The sequence below is a fragment of the Malaclemys terrapin genome, chromosome 5 (assembly GCF_027887155.1).
Source record: "Malaclemys terrapin pileata isolate rMalTer1 chromosome 5, rMalTer1.hap1, whole genome shotgun sequence".
In the NCBI taxonomy this organism is placed as follows: domain Eukaryota; kingdom Metazoa; phylum Chordata; order Testudines; family Emydidae; genus Malaclemys; species Malaclemys terrapin.
In genome coordinates, this window is record NC_071509.1 from 97649198 (window position 1) to 97667622 (window position 18425).

General features: G+C 41.1%; 2 protein-coding genes across 8 annotated transcripts in view; one reads left to right on the forward strand and one right to left on the reverse strand.

The window, feature by feature from the left end:
• Positions 1 to 876: 876 nt before the first annotated feature.
• Positions 877 to 17950, reverse strand: LOC128837858 (UPF0462 protein C4orf33-like). 4 transcript variants are annotated; one of them, XM_054029488.1, is made up of 9 exons: positions 17860 to 17950; positions 13722 to 13826; positions 7510 to 7585; positions 7260 to 7364; positions 6887 to 7149; positions 4441 to 4501; positions 4152 to 4203; positions 3824 to 4023; positions 877 to 1786 (listed from the first exon to the last, which is right to left on the reverse strand). In XM_054029488.1, the coding sequence occupies exons 5-9, from the start codon at positions 7065 to 7067 to the stop codon at positions 1690 to 1692; spliced, it is 591 nt and encodes a 196-aa protein (XP_053885463.1). In that variant the 5' UTR covers positions 7068 to 7149; positions 7260 to 7364; positions 7510 to 7585; positions 13722 to 13826; positions 17860 to 17950; the 3' UTR covers positions 877 to 1689. The 4 variants fall into 4 exon arrangements, with proteins under 4 accessions (XP_053885463.1, XP_053885460.1, XP_053885461.1 ...); XM_054029485.1 differs by lacking the exon at positions 7260 to 7364; XM_054029486.1 differs by lacking the exons at positions 7260 to 7364; positions 17860 to 17950 and adding an exon at positions 17729 to 17804.
• Positions 14868 to 18425, forward strand: part of SCLT1 (sodium channel and clathrin linker 1) — a 121717-nt gene continuing 118159 nt past the window's right edge. For 3 of the 4 annotated variants that reach the window (XM_054029483.1, XM_054029481.1, XM_054029484.1), the window contains exon 1: positions 17919 to 17986. The gene's annotated coding sequence lies outside the window, so the exon portion shown is untranslated. Of the gene's footprint in view, positions 14978 to 17918; positions 17987 to 18425 lie in introns of those variants that run through there. The other variant, XM_054029482.1, reaches the window with a different exon arrangement.

Consider the following 18425-nt stretch of genomic DNA (forward strand, 5'->3'; position numbering starts at 1 on the left):
CATTGGAGATTTTTAAGAGCAGGTTAGATAAACACAGTCAGGAATGGTCTAGATAATACTTTGTCCTGCCATGAGTGCAGGGGGGACTGGACTAAATGACCTCTCAAGGTCCCTTCCAGTCCTATGATTCTATGGACCTTTGGTCTGACCCAGTATGGCCGTTCTTACGTACAGGGGGCAAATTGACTTCCCTGCCAGAAGAAGAAAAGGACTGAGTCAGAGAATTGAGAGAGAGCGGGAAAAGAATTACTGAGGCCAGAAGGGGGCTAGCACACTGAATTGTTTACTGGAGCTTTTGGTTTGCCCCAGAAGACTTTTGGTTTGGCTGGAGGACCAATGCTCCCAACTCACCCAGCACTGTGATCATCTAGTCGGACCCCAATCTGTTAAAAGGAAACAGAGGCCACGTTTACACTAGCGTGGATACTGTGGTACAGTTACAATGCTGCAGTTTTGCCACTGTAGCATTGTAAATGCTTGCTATGTTGACAGAGGAGGGGTTTCCATTGATAATAGGTGATGATAGGTAATCCACCTCTCAGAGATGCAAGAATTCTTCTGTCGACTTAGGTCAACCTAACTACATTGCACAGAGTGTGAAATTTTTCACAGCCCTAAGCAATGTAGTTATGTCAATCTAATTTTTAAGTGTAGACCTGGCCTGAGGCTAGCAGCACTGGATGTTGGCTGCATGTCACAGGGGATATTAAAACCCAAGTTTCCTGACTCCAGTCTGGTGCCCTATCCACTAGACCATACTGCCCTCCATATGTATAGTACATGTTCAGTTGTTACTGGTGGAACTCCACCATGTGCTAGGCACTATACCAACACAAGAAAGCATGGGTCATATCCCAAAGAACCTACACTCTACAATTTTATTTTTTACTTTTATTTTTTAATACATAAAGGAATACTATACATCCCCCAAAACAAGACACTGAGGAAAGAATAATTATTCTATTTTGGTTACCTTATTAATTGTGCAACTCTGTTATGTCATAATTGTTGTTAAATACAATATAACAAACCCCATCGTAGAATCAGCATTCCATAACATACAAGTCAAATAATGTTACATAAATACTATGAAAAAGCTCAAGATTCAGTTAATAGGACAGATGTATCACTTAATTACCAGTGGTAACAGGAATCACAATGGCAACAGTTATGAAAAAACATGTAGCAGTGAAAAATCTCTCTAAATATTTGGAGATCTCTCAATGTAAAGGAGAAATGCGGAGATTATACTGTATAAACCGAGATATTCCAGCTCAAACATTGGATTTTTCCAAGAATTCTAACCTGAATAAATATAACCTAGATGTACAACCCTAGTTAGAGTATCTTTTTCTCTGAACTAGCAGGCCCAAGGGCATAGACTGAATGACTTAAATGGGCTCACCTCCATGTTACATGAACATGCAAGTTCCACATTTGTATCTTGATGAGGTAATACAAAAGAAGCTTCGACCATTTCCCATGATTTTTAGATGCAACTGCTGCAGATAATAGACTTTTTAAAAGATTGACTTTTTTTGGTGCTTAAAAAGGCTTTCAAACTCTCATTTTTTATGACATTTATAAATGCATACTAAAGCTCTTATCACAGTTTAGCTGAAGAGGTTGTTTCCTATAGCTTCAACCATCTGGAATCATATCAAATATCTAATTTTTTTATCCATTTATCTAATCAGTTGACATCCACAGATCTGATTCAGGCTGTTTCCAATCTTCTCCCATTAACACCTTCAGGTTAAGTTGTTTGAAAAATTCCAAGCGATGGCTGTAAATAAAATGGGGGGAGGGGCAGGAAATTACTCAGGGTATGAGATTTGTTTCTTTACACTCAGAAGTTAAGAATAAAAATGGTTGCATATCCATAAAAATAATTTAATATTTATTTTCCTGAGTTCTTGGACAGTGACATAACCAGTATTCTATTTATTTTCCATTGTGAGAACTAGATCTAATAAATTAGGAAACTATAGAGCTGTGTAAGACTTCAACAATTCTTGCATTGAAAATATGGGTCCAAAACCACAGCTACAGCCAACCAGCACACAGCACACATTGGGTGTAAAGTTAGCTAGCATTAAGCTCACCTTTAAACTCCTGCACTCTTTGAGCTGCTGTGCACTGGGCCAGTTTCCAAACTTAAGTAAAAGCAGCCTGATGGCTGATCTAATGGACACTGGCTGCTAATGGAGGCTGAAACTGCAGTTGGTGAATCACTCCAGTAAAAAGGGAGACCCACTTCACCCCTTGCCTCCAACCACATCTTCCAGGTTAGCAGTAGAGAGGGAATCTGGTGTAGGACCCTGACTATTGGAGGATCACCGCTGTCACTGGAATGACCCTCTCCTTGCCTGTTATACTGGCTCTATGTCCAGAATCCACCAGTGATGTGACTTAAAGCTCAAGATCTAGCCCAAAGACAGTACTTAGCCAAGTTTCTCCCTCCTTCCTCCTCCCCAAATAGGCAAGAATGAGAATGAGGGGAACACCGCTTATTTCCATTAATAATTATTATTAATTTACTTTTAGAGCAATGGTGGGATGGGGGAAAACGGTTGGAGAACGTTAGTAAACATGAACAGGAGATTTGGAGGAAAAGGAAAAGAGGAAAACGACATCGAAGGCAGAAAAAAAAACAGAGGGGAGTAAAATGAAGCTGGTATAAAGGGATGGGTACACAGGGCTTGAAATCTCTCTTTCCCATTTACACAAGAATGAAATTAAAGCTATGCATAAAATCCTGATTAAAACCCTGTAAAAATCCTTGCTTGGTGCATCCCTTTGGGCCACTCTACTGGAGCATTAGAATACTAGAGGTCTTCTTTCCATTACATATGCTGTAGTCATAAGTACCAGCCAGTAAATCATGTAATACAGCTCACACTACGCTAGTATCACGTAACTGTTAAAGGGAAAGATTTTTCCCCCCCTCTTTTCAAATAACCTTTTCATCTTTCATTTGATTTAATTCTTAAGAGTCAAAAATCAATAGTAAAGATGAATTACACAACAAAGCTGAAATTACAATAAATAATCTATTTATATGCGGGATGCTCCCCCATACCAAGGTTTGGGGAGAATTCACACAAATATTGTTAGATATTCCATAAATTCTTTCCTTCCCCCATAAAATCCTTCTAGCACTCCCTTGTTTGCTGCAAAAGATAAGGCATTCTTCTTAAACAACACAAATATCAGAAGCCTTACTGCACAGAAGTAGCAATTAGTATTATAACCCAGTTCATCGTTGTCTGAGTTCACTTCATGGTCAGGGCAATAAATAGGCCCAAAATGGAATCCGGGTGAGGTCATGCTTGTCTCTTTTTCTTTTAATATTACAATCTCTTTCAACTGATTTAGTCAGTCCCCCTTTGGAATCAATTCCAAAATGAGAAACTAGGCTAGGGCTGTCATGAATAGTAGAGAAGAAACAAAGCAGGTCCACTGGAGATGCAGATAGTAAGATTATTACTGGTTGGCATTTCAAAGGGTGTTCTAGGCAGGGAACCGTGGGACTATCAAATTGATCTTGTTGAGAAAGGTGATGAAACAGATGCCATTGGTGTTGAAAGCATCATTTGCTATGCACTTACGGGATAGCAGTAAAAATCAACCTCTAATTACAGCTATCTGCCACAAAGCTCTTTACACACAGCAGAGTGCTTGTGAAACTGGTGCTTAGCAGCATAATTAAAGCACTAGGATGGTAGTCTTAAATTTCTAACTAAATGAACTCCATTTTACAAAATTTTCTCCAAGACTCCTATTATATATTGTGATGCAGATGAGATAATTCTCTACTTACAAATCCGGTTTCTGTCCTTTCTGTATTTCATGCTGAGGCACAGGGTAAAGTGCTTCATACGTTCTCTTTGCTTCTGATCCATGAATTGCAAATGCATTAAACTTGTCAGTGCATGGTGGAAAATAACTCCAAGGGAGATGAGCTCTGCCTTCCCATTTGGTCTCTGTTCTGGACACTTCAAATGTTAAAGCAAGTTCTTGCTATGTTAGAGCAATAAAAAAAACCAAAAGAAAGGCAGTTGTTTCTTATTTGAAAGATAAAGATCAACTAGATACTAAGAAAGGATGTTAGTTTTCCATACTTTTATGGAAAGCATTTTATCACTTACTTTCCATACTCTTCTTCTGCCAGAAAGCAACAGCAATAAATGTTGTCCATGGCTGACCATATTAAAATAGAGCAACAACGTTATTCAACTGAAGTAAACTATTAGTATACTCCTATATTCACATATGTAATGGGAACTCATACATATCTCAGGGCTGAAGTAGCTTCCACAACTGTTGTATTCCCTACCACACTTATGTGTGTCTGAGTGAACATTAGAAATGCTAATATAATGGCATTGAAAATATAAGGTGACATTTTAAAAACCAATAGAAAAGCACTGTACTTACGGACAGAGTTCAACTTCTAAGTACCGCTTAGTTGTCTCACTCAAGAAAAATGCTTCTACAACTGAAAACAAACAAACAAACAAAAACCCCATGCATACCATCAATATAATATGGTAATTACTTATTCTGTTCCGCCTCTGAACTTCTCACTAAATAAAATATTTTATTCTCTATTTATGCAGAAATTTAGCCTACAATGTTCTAGAATTCCACTAATTGTACATATGCCATCAGCAGTTTCTAAGATATTCTGAATAATATGCCACAATCATAATTTAGAATGGCAATGCCTTTTTTTTTTTAAATATAAAACACAACTGTCACCATAAGGAGCTTTATAAAAAAAAAAAAAAAGCAGCAATAAAAGGGGTTATTTTGATTTTGCTTTGTTCTATCTAACCACTAGGTCTCAAGCTGGAGTCAACCGGAAAAAGATAGTTCTGCTAACTGATGTTAGCTGTCAACGGAACAAAAGTAGCAACAGCTCAGAAGCACTTCACTTTTGATGCCTGATGTGAGTGAAATTGCTTAAGACTTAGTGATTGTAATCAATTGCACTCACAGTAGACATCATAGGTAAAGCACTTAAGTGCAGGAACCTGGTGCTATGAATTTCCAATCTCCTGGCTTGAACATGAAATACAAAACAAAAAAAAGAAAGAAAAACAAAAACAGAGGCATACACGTGCATGCACACACAGATTAAGTGCACCCAGAGGCCTGTCATTAAGACCAGCTGAAGCAGGAATCCTTGGAGGGGGATACAAACAGCCAAAAAATAAAATGTTTGGACTGTAAAAGCCACTGGCTTTTCCGGAGGATTACTGACTCTGGAGAGAGAAGTAGTGTTCTAAGGCAGCAGGCATACTTGGAAGCAAGCTGTCCTTGTTGTATCACCCTTCAGGAGAAGTTGATGGGAAAGTGTATGATAAGGGAGAGGTATAATAAGGTATTCATGGCCTGAATACCGCACCACTTTCAGATTAGTAAAGAATTTTAAATATGAATCTTGAGGTCATTTATTGCAGTGTCAGAACAAAGTACAGTACTCACTCACCATGTACTTTTTCAGAGCAAGAAATAGAGGTTATTGATTTCGGCTATAGAAAGGAATAAATACAATTTACTATCTATTTATTAAATTATTTTGGTTGTATTTTGCATTAATCTTGACTTTTTAGACAATTAATTTTGTGGGTAATAGGTGTTAACAACTTATTGGTAGATCGCTAGTATTAGTGCTTTGATAATCACAACAGAAGATGGAGCATTGCTGGAAACAGACTGACCCATTCACAACAGCACAACTGAAAAAGGAAAAAAGAATGACATACAGAAAAAAAAGAAACAACAGTGCTGTTGTAAAAATAAATTTTGGGATAGGCATAATTTTGCACTGATTACATGAACTAATAACATTTCTCTGTTTTTATATACTGTGTTTGTGATCAATTTTGTTTGACAGTAGCCTCCTGCAAATTTATTATCTCTCAAATAGATTCCCATCGGAAGAAGTTCGATAACTGATTATTTAAGTTACCAAAATTTGCCAGTTACTGGTTTAGAGTTTAAACTATTACTGGTTTAAATTGAGTTGTCTGTTTCTTTAAGGAAAAGTATAATCATCATTCATTAGGATTAACACAATTGCCACTCTATCTGTACATTTCTAAATATACACTCCCCCCCCCCCCCCATCTTTAGGATGAGACATAAAAACTAAGCTCCTTACCATTATTTGTCATGACTCTATCCCTCTATACTTTTCCCTCTAAACTACACTCCATCCCTCTACACTTTTTAATAACAAAAATCAAATATTTTTTATTAAACAAACCACATGTCTACACTTTTAACTTTAAAAAAAAAAATCTTATTTAGGTATTTACACTCTGTTTGCCTCATATATTCATGCTGTTTCAATCAGATAACATATTCACTTCCTTTCCCAAACTAATGTGACTTGTTGTATGTGCTATTAAACAACTAACCACGACCCTTTGTTCCAAGGTTGACTGTATTTCTATAATGGGAGAATTGATTTACATATATACACACACACAATGTAAAGTTTGCAAGTTGTTTAAGGACCTTTCTGAATGCAAGGTGTCATCATAAATAAGTAGTCATTATTAGTAGCGAAGTGTTTTCTTGAACACTCAACATTCTTTCTTCCCTTAATATGCTAACTTTACAGTCTCACCAGACTTCGTCTTTAAGGGAACTGTACTGTGATCAAAGAATCACAATTTGTAACAAATAGATTTAATGTATCTGTCGGTTCAAGCTATATTAGCCTGGTGAAATAACTTGCCACAGGATTTAAAACAAAAAATAGATACGTCAACTACACAGGAACACTAATATCTACACTGGTACACAAATTAAGTATACTGCTCGAGGTATTACACAAGATTTTTGTTTGCAATAAAACATTTCCGCTTACCCTCGTAGTCCCACAGTCCACTGAAAGGCTTTCCTGGCTCTCCAAGTGGTGCTGGAGGATCATTAAAGAAGGGAGCACTTACTTCCATCAGCAATCCTGCACTGCCTGACTTCAGCCTGACAGTTACTGGCTCATGACTCACTGGTAAACTGTCCCATGTGTGTTCAATTTTAAATTCCATCTAACTATTTTATAAACAAACTGGAAATGGAAGTATGTCAACAATTCCAGATTAGCCGAAAAGACTGTCCTGTTGGTATTGTCTAAAGGAAGAGAAAAAAAAAATTTACAAAATTGTATGCAATGTTATTTTGTTATCCTAAGTATGAAACGCAAAGAAAGTTAGCACATGGGATAATTGATCTCTTTGTACCTGATCTTTCAGTTCTTTCTGATGAGGAAAATGCAAATGAATGTCAGTGGGACTTCTCCCATGAATAAGAGCTACAGGATGATGCCCTTTAAATGGAAGGACTAGCTTAAAGAAAATTGAGCAAAATTAAAATGAAAGACTGCACAGAGGCCATAAAATGGATTAATATTCTTGTCACAGCTTAATACAGTTAATTGCAAATTCTGCTTTTCACATACAAGGATTGATAAAATAAGCTTGGTCATAGTACCTTAAAAACAGAGGTCAGATTCAGTCATTGCATACAAATGCAGCTCTGCTGAAGTCAAAGGAGTTGCACTAGTTTTCTGCAAAAAAGAATTTAGCCAAATGAGTTTTATAATAAAAGCAAATTCTGCACACTGTTTAAAATTTTAGAAAAAGCAGCCAAGCTCAAATATTAAGATGGTCACAACATGCACTTAATTAAAAACTTATTCCTGGGCTATAGTCCTGGAACCCTAAAATTCATCCTTTTCTGAAGGAAAAAAAGCAAGGAGATCTTGTTTTTTCAAAACAGGACCTCAGGGTTATTCAATGAACTTCACCCTGTAGTACAGGAACATATGATGTAATCCTGATCCCACATTCAAAACATCAATAAAATGACTGTGTGTGGAGGGTCCAATAGAAGGATTTGGAAACATGTGGGGCTAAGATATGTTTCTCTACCCCTCATCACACACACGCAGTCCATGGCTGCTTCTGGTACTGTAGTCTATTGGAGTGTCCATGGCCAACTATGTTCCCATATGCAGGGATTGTAGGCAAAAGATAGGTAATGTCCTGCCCCTCTGACCCATCACAACCACCTCCCCCACTCCCCACTCCTCCCCCCCACCCCCATAGAGTGGATTGTCACAAAGCTGGCTCTTCAGTGCTCAGGTGGTTGCAAAATACTCTGCATGACAGCTGGGCCCCATCTGCAGGCCATGAATCGGGTGGTTCCACTTAGGCCTTTCTGTATAATACTATCTTAACATGAGAATTTTTTTTTTTTAAATGTCAGAAAATTTGAAAAACAACATTTTAAAACAAATGCAAAACAAAATGTATGTGCTTGTTGCTAGTTAATGCTTTCAGGAATCTTACACTTGCATAATTAAAATAAATAAAATTGCCAAGCGATTCATTTAGAATAAGATCCAATTACTTTTGTTATTTTGAAAATACAATCTCCCAAGTTAAGATTAAGAAATGGCAACTGTGCATGTGCACATAAACATTATCTTCCACAAATTGTCAAAGATTTTTACCAAAACAATCAACATCTATTCTACATTAGACCAAACTATAAATTTCCACTGCAAAATGCATCTTCACTGATTTGTGAATGTAAAAATCAATTTATTTCATGGCAAAGTAACATGTAATACCTATTTTGTAAACATCAAACTATAAGAAATTAAAATTATTAGAGAACCGTTGGCACTAAGGATTGCTCTGCTGTAAGCCAATAAAATGCAGGGATTTAAGAACCAAACCAACATTTCAACTCATTAAACCCATTGCTGAGTCTTTATTTTCATAGCAGCATGAATTAAGGACCATGCACTCAAGTAACTTTTCAGCTAAAAGGTAAACTGTAAAGCTGATACTTTTAAAGGTTATCTGCAAATAAACCACCATATTCTGCTACTGACTATTTACACACATCTTCAATGAAATTAATGCGGAGTGGGGTGGTTTAAAACAAAGAACCTTCTGTGAAGGAAATGGAGATGTAATAATTTATGAATAATATACGTTGACCTGGTTATTGGAATGTTTACTGTATGGATATATTGGTTAGTTTAGTAGTTGGGCTGTAATGAAAATAAGCAGCAAGGAAGAATAGCTCAATGTAAGCCACCTCTCAGCAAACACTTGAGGGTTTACTCCTGGGGGAATTCTGCACCACCGCGCATGCACAGAATTTACATCCCCTCACAGATTTCTTTGCTTCCCCACAGAAAACTGACTTTCTGATGGGGAAGCAATGGGAAGCCACAGGAGCAGTCACGCAAGCCTCCCCAGCAGTATATTTCAGGTACCCAGGGCAGTCAGAAGAGAGGTAAATCACTGTGATGCAGGGGGCGGGACTGGGGAAAACCCGGCTGGTGGCTTCTACCCCGCGCCAGGCTCAGCTGCTAGTCCCAACTGGGCTGGGGAGAACGGGACTTCCTCTTCCCTTACACAGCATCTGGGGCTGGATCAGACCCACCCCCAGATTTCTCCCTCAGCTGCAGAAAGCTCTGCAAACTCTCCCCAGCTTCCTGAACCCATTGCTCCTCAGCTTCAGGGCGAGGGATCCCTGTATAGGGAGCTGCTCCCTCATCTGCCCAACCCCTATGCATCCAGACCCTCTCATACCAAAACCCTTCTGCCAAGCCTCACCTTCCCACACCCACTCCCCCCCGATGAGCCCCACTCCCCATGCACCTGGACCCCCGACTGAGCCCCCCCACACCCAGACCTCCCTGCCAAGCTCTATACCCCCACGCCTAGACCCCCCCCTGCTGAGTCCCAAGCACCGTCACCTGGACCCCCCTGCAGAATCCCATTACCATTCTACCCAGAACTCCCCAACAAGCCCCTGTGCATCCGGATCCCACACTGAGCTGCCCGTACCCAAATTGCCCCACACAGAACCCCCTCCCCCTCCACCCTGGATCCCTTCATACTAAGCCCCTCCACACTTGGATCCTGCCTTGCTGAGCCAGCCTGTCTGCACCTGGCACAGAGGGGAAGGCACAAGTGATGTGTTTCTGGGACAGACCCGGTCCTTGCGCTGTCAGGGTTGGGTGCAGCCTCACCGCTGAGTCCGTATCCCAGGGGGCAGCTGCATAGTGATCTCCCATCTCTGTGCAGCCAGCGACCTGTGCTCCTCAATGCCATGCTGGAGCCTCCACATTTATTTGACAAATAAAATTGCAGAATTTTAAAATATTGTGCACAGAATTTTTATTTTTTTGGCGCAGAATGCCCTCAGGAGTAAGGGTTGTTATGGGGTAATGGCTCTGAGGAATCTGTCTTGACTTCCTGCGGAGCCTACTGAACTGTTTTTTGATGACAAAGGCAAAAGTCTGGGAACTAACAAGAACAAAAGAACTCTGGTTAGATAAAAAGAGACTGGAGAGCTGTTAGAGACTGGAAAGTAGCTGGGGAGCTGTTAGGGGAAAGCAGACACCCCAAACCAACTGGGGTGTCAGAAGAAATTCAGCCTGTGAAGGCCAACATGAAGGGATTGTAAGTCATTAGATATGCATGTAGACTGTGTTGGTTTATAATCCTTTTTCCTCTAAATTATTTGCTCTATTAAAATAAACAATGATTTGGCTTTCTGGTCACCATATTTGCCTCTGTCACAGATTCCCAAAGGGAAGAACTCCACGTGTTGAACTCTGTTGGATCTGCTGGGAAAGCACAGTTGATATTACAGTCCAGGACCTGGTCTACCTTGGGTAAGAGTGGGAGAACTGTGGAATTCCAACCCAGGAGAGGTAAGGGCACAAGGCCTAACACCTGCGGGGATGCACTCAGAGAAACCAGAAAGAGAGGAAAGACGTAGCTAGCCCTGTACTCACGACGCCTTCCAACTACTCGGACACAATGGTAGTATAGGATATAATCTGAAATTCTGAAAACTTCATCCACTTCAACAATGTGTGCTGAATGCTCCATTAAGCAGCCTACTGCAGGAGGAATATTCTGCATGCTTTCTTTTATTCTTAAATACTAAAGGTCTATCCTTGTTGTGATGGGATAGCACCTGGTCAGCCTTGGCACTGCACCAAACACTATTCTAAAGAGCCACCAGACTCATCTGAACCCCTACAGACTAGTTTCTGTGAAGAAGCTTTCTATTTCTTATAATGTATAGTTATCAAGTTTGATCAAGTAGGCAGACAGCAAAGAATGTCCTCTGCCTCTCTTTGTCATGGGAAACAGTACACTTCACCTGGTGTGGAGGGGGCAGAAAGGATGTTTACCCATGTAAGGGCATGTCATTGTCAGGCCCAAAATTAGAAAATTTCAAAAACTGTATCAGATTTTAACATTATAAACAGGAGAAAAACATTCATACTTGTGTAGAAGCATTAGGTCTTATATCCTTTTTAGGCTGCAGCCACTGGAGGGCAACATGCTCACACAAACAGGTGATGGGACAGTAACTTTTGTAACAGTAGTTAGCTTTTAGAGGACAACGTGATCATATACTCTAACCAGGAGTGAATTACATCCAGCAGACAGTTGAGGCACGTACATACTGGGTAAGGATAGCCACACATAATTAGTAAGTTATCTGGATAGAGCAGAGCTGTTTTGCTGTGTACTGCACTGTGCAGTAATTCCACAAACCATTCCAAGCTCTCTGTGAAAAGTTCATGCATCTGAACAGTGATCCAGTTTTTAGAAGTAAATTCACTGGTTGCAACTAAGCCAGGGGAAATCCAGTCAGCCTTAATATCATGGTCTTCGGATTGTGACTATTTAGAACATAAACTGACAACTGTTAGATACAGTCATGCTTTTAGCAGGTTTCCATTAAATAACATATTTACATTGAAATATTAATACAATAAATATATATTAATGCAGTATCACCTTTTCCTTTAAAAGAATAGAGCCTAGCTCAATAAAATAACTAGAGTGAGGATAACTAGGTAAAGATACTCATGAAATGTGGAGACGCTAAAATGTATTGTTCTTCTCTGCATGGGAGAAAGATTTAAAACATGTTTGAAAATAATACTTATTTTTAAAAGCTCCCTTGGTCTTTGCAAACAAATAAGCAAATAAAGGGAACTCAAATATTGGGCCAATCACCTTAACAATGTCTCTTTAAATAATGTTTAAAAAAAAACAAAACAAATAAACAATTAATGTTCAATTCAATAAGATTTCATTGACATGAAAAGCTAGACTAATTCAGGATAGGGCCACAAACTGTGCGGGGCTTTATGGCTTGTTTCCTTTACTGTCAATTTCCGCTGTGGTGGCAGTTTGTTATGTAGCATGATCGCTCAAGCTGAAAAAAAATAAAACTTAGTCAGCAAGGGCTAGAAAATGAGACCCAGGCACCAATTCTGCTAATACTTATGTATGTGAAATATGTGGCACTGTTCACATGCTTATGGTTAAGCACATACATAAGTGTTTGCAGCACTGGGGCCTAAAGGAGAAGTAAAATGGTTCAGACCGTAGAAAAAGCAGAATTTAAAAGATTGCAGAAAAGTACTAGGCCAATGATTTCTTGGAAGGACAGCGGGAAGAAAAATAAATTCTAAAACAAAGCTAATGGAAGATCTTCTGTGGATAAATAAAACATACATTACCAAATGAACAAAATGGGGCAGGAATTAATGTCTAGTACATGAGATGATGCACCTTTTCATCTATACAGAACCGCAAAAGGGTTATATATTGTGGATAATCTTTTAGATGATTACTTTAATATTGAAAAAACTGTGTCTGAAAGATCTATCAGAAAAGGTCACTAATTGCATACATGAATCTTGAGACCTTGATCCTATAACTCCTTGTGCACTGAGCAGCAGGAGTATAAGGTGACTGTGCTTTGGAGACGTGTACACAGAGGATAGGTGTGGACATAACTAAGGCTGAGCAACTAGGGTTCTGATTCAGCTTCCACTGAAGTGAACAGAAAGATTCCCATTAACTTAAATGGGAGCTGGATGGGGCCCTATGTGTAATTCTCCACATTTAGTGAAAGTAAGCCCCAAGCCCACTGTGGGCTTGTTCCCTTACTCTGAAGAGCTCAGGGTAAAAAAGGGCACAGAATGAGTGTGCCTCAGGATGTAAACAAAGCTTCATGCTCCCCGCCTGTATTAGACAGCTGTAATTTGGTGGTTATGCAGATCAGGATCTGATGCTTCCTTTGTCCTGCTCATCATTTTTACCTTGTGCCTACATGTACAACACACTGCACCCAGGGCCGGCTCCAGGCACCAGCTTCTCAAGCAGGTGCTTGGGGCGGCCGCTAGGGAGAGGGGCGGCAGGTCCAGGTATTCGGCGGCAATTCAGCAGACAGTCCCTCACTCCGCCAGGGAGTGAAGGACCTCCCACCGAATTGCCGCAGCAGATCGCGATCGTGGCTTTTTTTTTTTTTTTTTTTGGGTTTTGGCTGCTTGGGGCGGCCAAAACCCTGGAGCCGGCCCTGACTGCACCTGTACAATACAGGATCAAAACCTGTGTGTGTGCACATAACGTATATACTCATTCATAAACACTAGTAATAGTTTCTAAAAATAAAAATAGAATGTTGGTGCTATTATGGAGCTTTAGTGATGAGGCACTTTGGGTTTTCAGTCATTTATGTTCCATCATGTTTCTCCTCTCCCTCATTAGAAAAAATCTGGGGAAATCCAGAGATTATCCTTTCAGAAGACATAAAAACAACAATTTGTCAGAAGAAAAACAATAATGAAAAGATTTTCTTACCTCTTTGGTAGGTGGTTACAATTCCTGACAGCAGCAGGCACTGCTTCCCCTTAAGCATAAAACTTGACGGTAGTCTCAGAGGTTAAAATTATAGGAGAGCAAGTACTAGAAATAACAAGAAGAAATAATGCATCTTATTAAGATACTAGTAGCTGAAAGCCCATGCTCTTGCACAGGTGTAATTCATGTATCTAAAAAAGCTGAAAATGGCTGATAACTTAAAAATTGGATGGCAACGGTCTGTGAATCCCAGTTAAGATTGAACCTGCTGACATTCTAAACAAAAAGAGCTCTCAACCATGCACATAACTGTTTCTATTGCTTCACTCAGGCATTCCAGGCTTCAGTGATGTTTGGGGCTATTGTGTGTGTGCTAGCTGCATTCTGTGTGAGTGGCTATGTTGACTTGTGTATGGACTGTGTTGTGCTGAGACAGTTATGTTAGTTTGTATGAATGGCAAATGAGGGGTGCATGCTGCATGAGAAGCTGTGTGTGTTTGGAGTTACAGTGTATGATGGTTGTGTTGCGCTTGCGTGGATTTGGGTCTAGGGGCATGTGATAGGGTATACAAACCCCACACTAGTAAGGAAGGGATTAAGCAGCTGCACTAGGCCCAGGCACCCCCTGCCCCATTCCCCCAATACCACATCATACATGCAAAGCATACATGACTTGGAGGAGGAACTCAGAAGAACAGGCCAGTAGACAGTAGAGGTAAACTGTCTTACATTTCAAGCTCCTGGGAAGGAATACTGCAGGAACTCCTGATGCCTGAGGACAGGCTGTAGGAACTTTGCCATGCCCAGAGAAAACCTGTGATGCTGTGAAGGTCTGAGACTTTACTTTTGATTTCAGTTCTCTTTTATATGGGCAACTTAAAAATCAACATTAAAGGTCACATCCAAGTTTGTCATGCACTCTACAGATTCCAGTTATTTAATGCAAATAACAAGTTATGTCAGTCTCTAAGGTGCCACAAGTACTCCTGTTCTTTTTGCAGATACAGGCTAACACGGCTGCTACTCTGAAAATAGTTATTTAATGTCTTTACTTAATTTGTTGGGGGAGAAAGGGGACTGGTAGGAAGTGATCCAGGAAAACAACACTTTTGGGGGCAGGACTTGCATCCTACCACCGGACCCCAAACCAGAACCTGAGGGAACCAAGGGGGAAGACCACCACAGGGCTGGAGAGAGCATCAACACCAGGAAAAGAAGAGCTTGCTATGCTCATCTTGGCCACAAAGACATCCATGGTGAGTGAGCTCCCTTGGGGAGGGCGGGGGGGGGGCGATTGGACGAGTCATCTCTGATATCACAATGATCTAGGACTCCAGGCATAGCATAGATACATGCCTTCCTGCAGTGATTCTCAAACAGGAGTACATGGGGACACACAGAGGTCTTCTGGGGGTACTCAACTCGTCTAGGTATTTGAATAGTTTTACAACAAACTACATGAAAAGGACTAGCGAAGTCAGTACAAACTAAAATTCCACACAACTTTTTTATACTGCTTTATGTACCATTCACTGAAATGTAAGTACAATATTAATATTTCAATTGATTTATTTTATAATTAAGTGGTAAAAATGAGAAAGTAAGCTATTTTTTAGTAATAATGTGCTGACACTTTTGTATTTTTAGGTTTGATTTTGTAAGCAAGTAGGTTTTAAGTGAGGTGAAACTTGGGGGTACACAAGGCAAATTAGGCTCCTGAACGGGGTACAGTAGTCTGGAAAGATTGAGAGCCACTGCCTTACTGTAGCTGTACACCACACGGGTGTAACTTAAAGTCAAAATGGCTGAAAACCTGAAAGTTTGACATTAAGAGACTGTGAAACACAGTTACATTGAACGTGGTGATATTCTGAACAAAAGCTCTCAACCATGCTTGTAGCTGCTTTCATTGCTTCACACTGAGTCAACAAACATCCTAGGTTTAAGAGTAAAGGGTGACATTCCTGGAATCTTACACCATGTCTACACTTCAAAATTACGTCGACCTAACTTCTATCGGCATACAGCCTCCACAATTATTAAATCGCTTGTGTGTGTGCACACTTGGCTCTTTGTGTCAGTGGTGTGTGTCCTCAGCCTGGGGCATTGTGTGACAGACAGTAACTGTCAACATAAGCAACCTAATTACATTGACCGTGACTCTATACCACTCTGGGAAGTGGTGTTACTAAATAGGCATATGACACTTCCACAACTAGGTCAATGCAAGGCAAGTTACGTCGACCTAAGCATATAGTTTAGACCAGGCCTTACTCCACAGATTCAATATTACTATAGGGAAAAAATGCATATAAAAGATGGCTGAAAAGACAGCTGCTAGTATGAGAGGTATGCAAAACACAGAGGGACAAATTCTCTTCTCAGATATGTGGATACAACTCCCATAGGGCCAAATTCAGATGTTATATAAGCAGGTACAACTTTACTGATAATTTGGCCTATTGACTTAAGTTAGGTCTGTCTTCTGTACAGGAATGCAGAATTTTGCCTGTGCCTTCCTGCCATTTTCAGAACTCCATGCTCCACATTTGAATAGTCTGGTAAAGGTCTTTGTAACATTAAAACATTAACTGCCTGACCTGAAGCCCTGATATGCACATTTTTTCTTGAATGTCCACAGATTTCCCTGCATAACAATTGCATGATCAAGCCTTAATGTGTGAGACAGCATATTGCAAATTGAGAGGAGCTGGTCAGCATTCTATTCTTCAAGTGGAAGAAAACATTAACACCTAAATCTACATAGGTTGTTGCTTAAGAAACAGGTTAAAATAGTGACAGTACAAAGATATGTACTCCCCCAATAACTCTATGCTTGAGCATTTACTATAAGAAAACTCCAAAATGCTCACCAGTCAATTAAGATATGCAAATTCTGATTAAACGGGCTCTACAACAAAGGAACTTTCATAACCATGTGAAAAAACTTGTATAGCATAGCCTCAAGCTAACAATGTAAAACAATTAGCAGTGTTTGATTTATATACTCACAGCTCTTTGAGTGCATTAAATTACTTATTAAACATATAACTAAGCATGGAGCCAAAATTTACTGGTACTGGATTGTTTCTGCTATTGGCATCTCTACACACATCCCTTATAGTGCTAAAGAGAAATGGGGTTTGGTGCTCACTATACCACATACTTTTTATAGTCAGAATAGATGCTCTAACAGTGACCAATACACATTTCTGACTTATTTCAGGAATTCCCAACAAGGATAAAAATAAATTCCAGGAAAAAAATAGTATATGACCACATAATTCAAAACTATAATAATGCATACACACAAAGGGACCAAATTAAGGTTGAACACAGAACTGTAATTCTGGTGTTTGACTTCTGAGTTCTTGACTTTGCAATCCTAATAATGTTCTTTTTACTACTTTTTTAATTTAGTTTTCTAGGTTTAAAAAAAAGAAAACCACAAAAAAAAAAAAATTCCATCATATGGATACCCACACAGGTCATCAGCAGGGTTGGCTCCACTGCATAGAGGAAGCGCTGTTTCATTACTGTGTAGACTTCCCGGCTCCAGCTGGAGCTCGATCTCTATGACCCCCTCACTTTGCAGGGTCCCAGAGCTCAGCCTTCAGTCACAGCCCAAACAACTATCTACAGGGCAATTAACCAGCCTGCAAGCTGGAGTCATCTGGCATAGGCCAGCCACAGGGGGGTCTAGTTGCAGTGTCGACATACCCTCCCTGAACCAGTACTGGAGGGGCGCGGGATGGGTGAGACACGTGCTCTCCTGGTGGGTTTCAGAGATACTGACGCTCAGGCCTGCTGGGGTCCATTCCAGTCCCCAAAGGGGAACGGGTTCTACTGGGGAGCGACTCTCCTGCTGGCCTCCTCCGCCCTAGCCCGCTGGCCCCGCCCACCCAAGTGTGCCCAGCTCCCAGAACAAGCTACAGCGGCTGTTGTTGTTGTTGTTGCTGCTGCTGCTGCTGCTGCTGCTGCCGCTCCCCTAAATGGATTTCACCTACCGCACTCCTCCGCACACTGGACAGGCGTGTTCGCCTACTTGTCTAGCCCTTCCTTACCCCACGTGGGAGAAAGAGGCGGACCGGCATGGTCATGCGGAAATGATACCAATAAGAAACCGCTTCACACTTACCTGGGATTCCGATTGGTGGATTGATTTCTGTCACGTGAGCGGCACAGTTCCTCGCGGGGTCGGTCGCTAAGGCAGTTGGTGGAAGTGTCGCTGGTTTACAGCGGGGCTCGCAGTGCGCGTTGGGCAGGTAGGAGCTGGCAGCTGTACCGCGCTGGCCGGGAAAGGGGGTGGGTCACAGGGCGAGTCGCTGCGCGGGCTCGCTAAGCCTCGTTTGCGTAACGGTAATTCTGTTCCCAGGGTCGTCGTTTCCCGCCGCCGAACTGCCCCGGGGTTTGTACACCTGTGAGCGGCGGTGCCCCGCGCAGGAGCCGCTTGCTGCGGCTCGCTGCCTTCCCGGGGGCGGCCCGGAGTTCGCTAGGGGCAGGGCGTGCGGAGCCCTAGGGTGTGTCCCCCTCCCGCTGGTGGGTTTTGCTGGACGGGGAGGCGGAGCTCAAGCCTGCACCGCCCCTGCTCGCAGCACGGGGCACATCCTGGGGGGCGGGGCGGAGTAACTCACTGGGGCGGGGCGTGAGCAGCTGGGAGACACCTGGGCAGAGCGCGAGCTGTTTGGGGTTTGCCTGTGATTT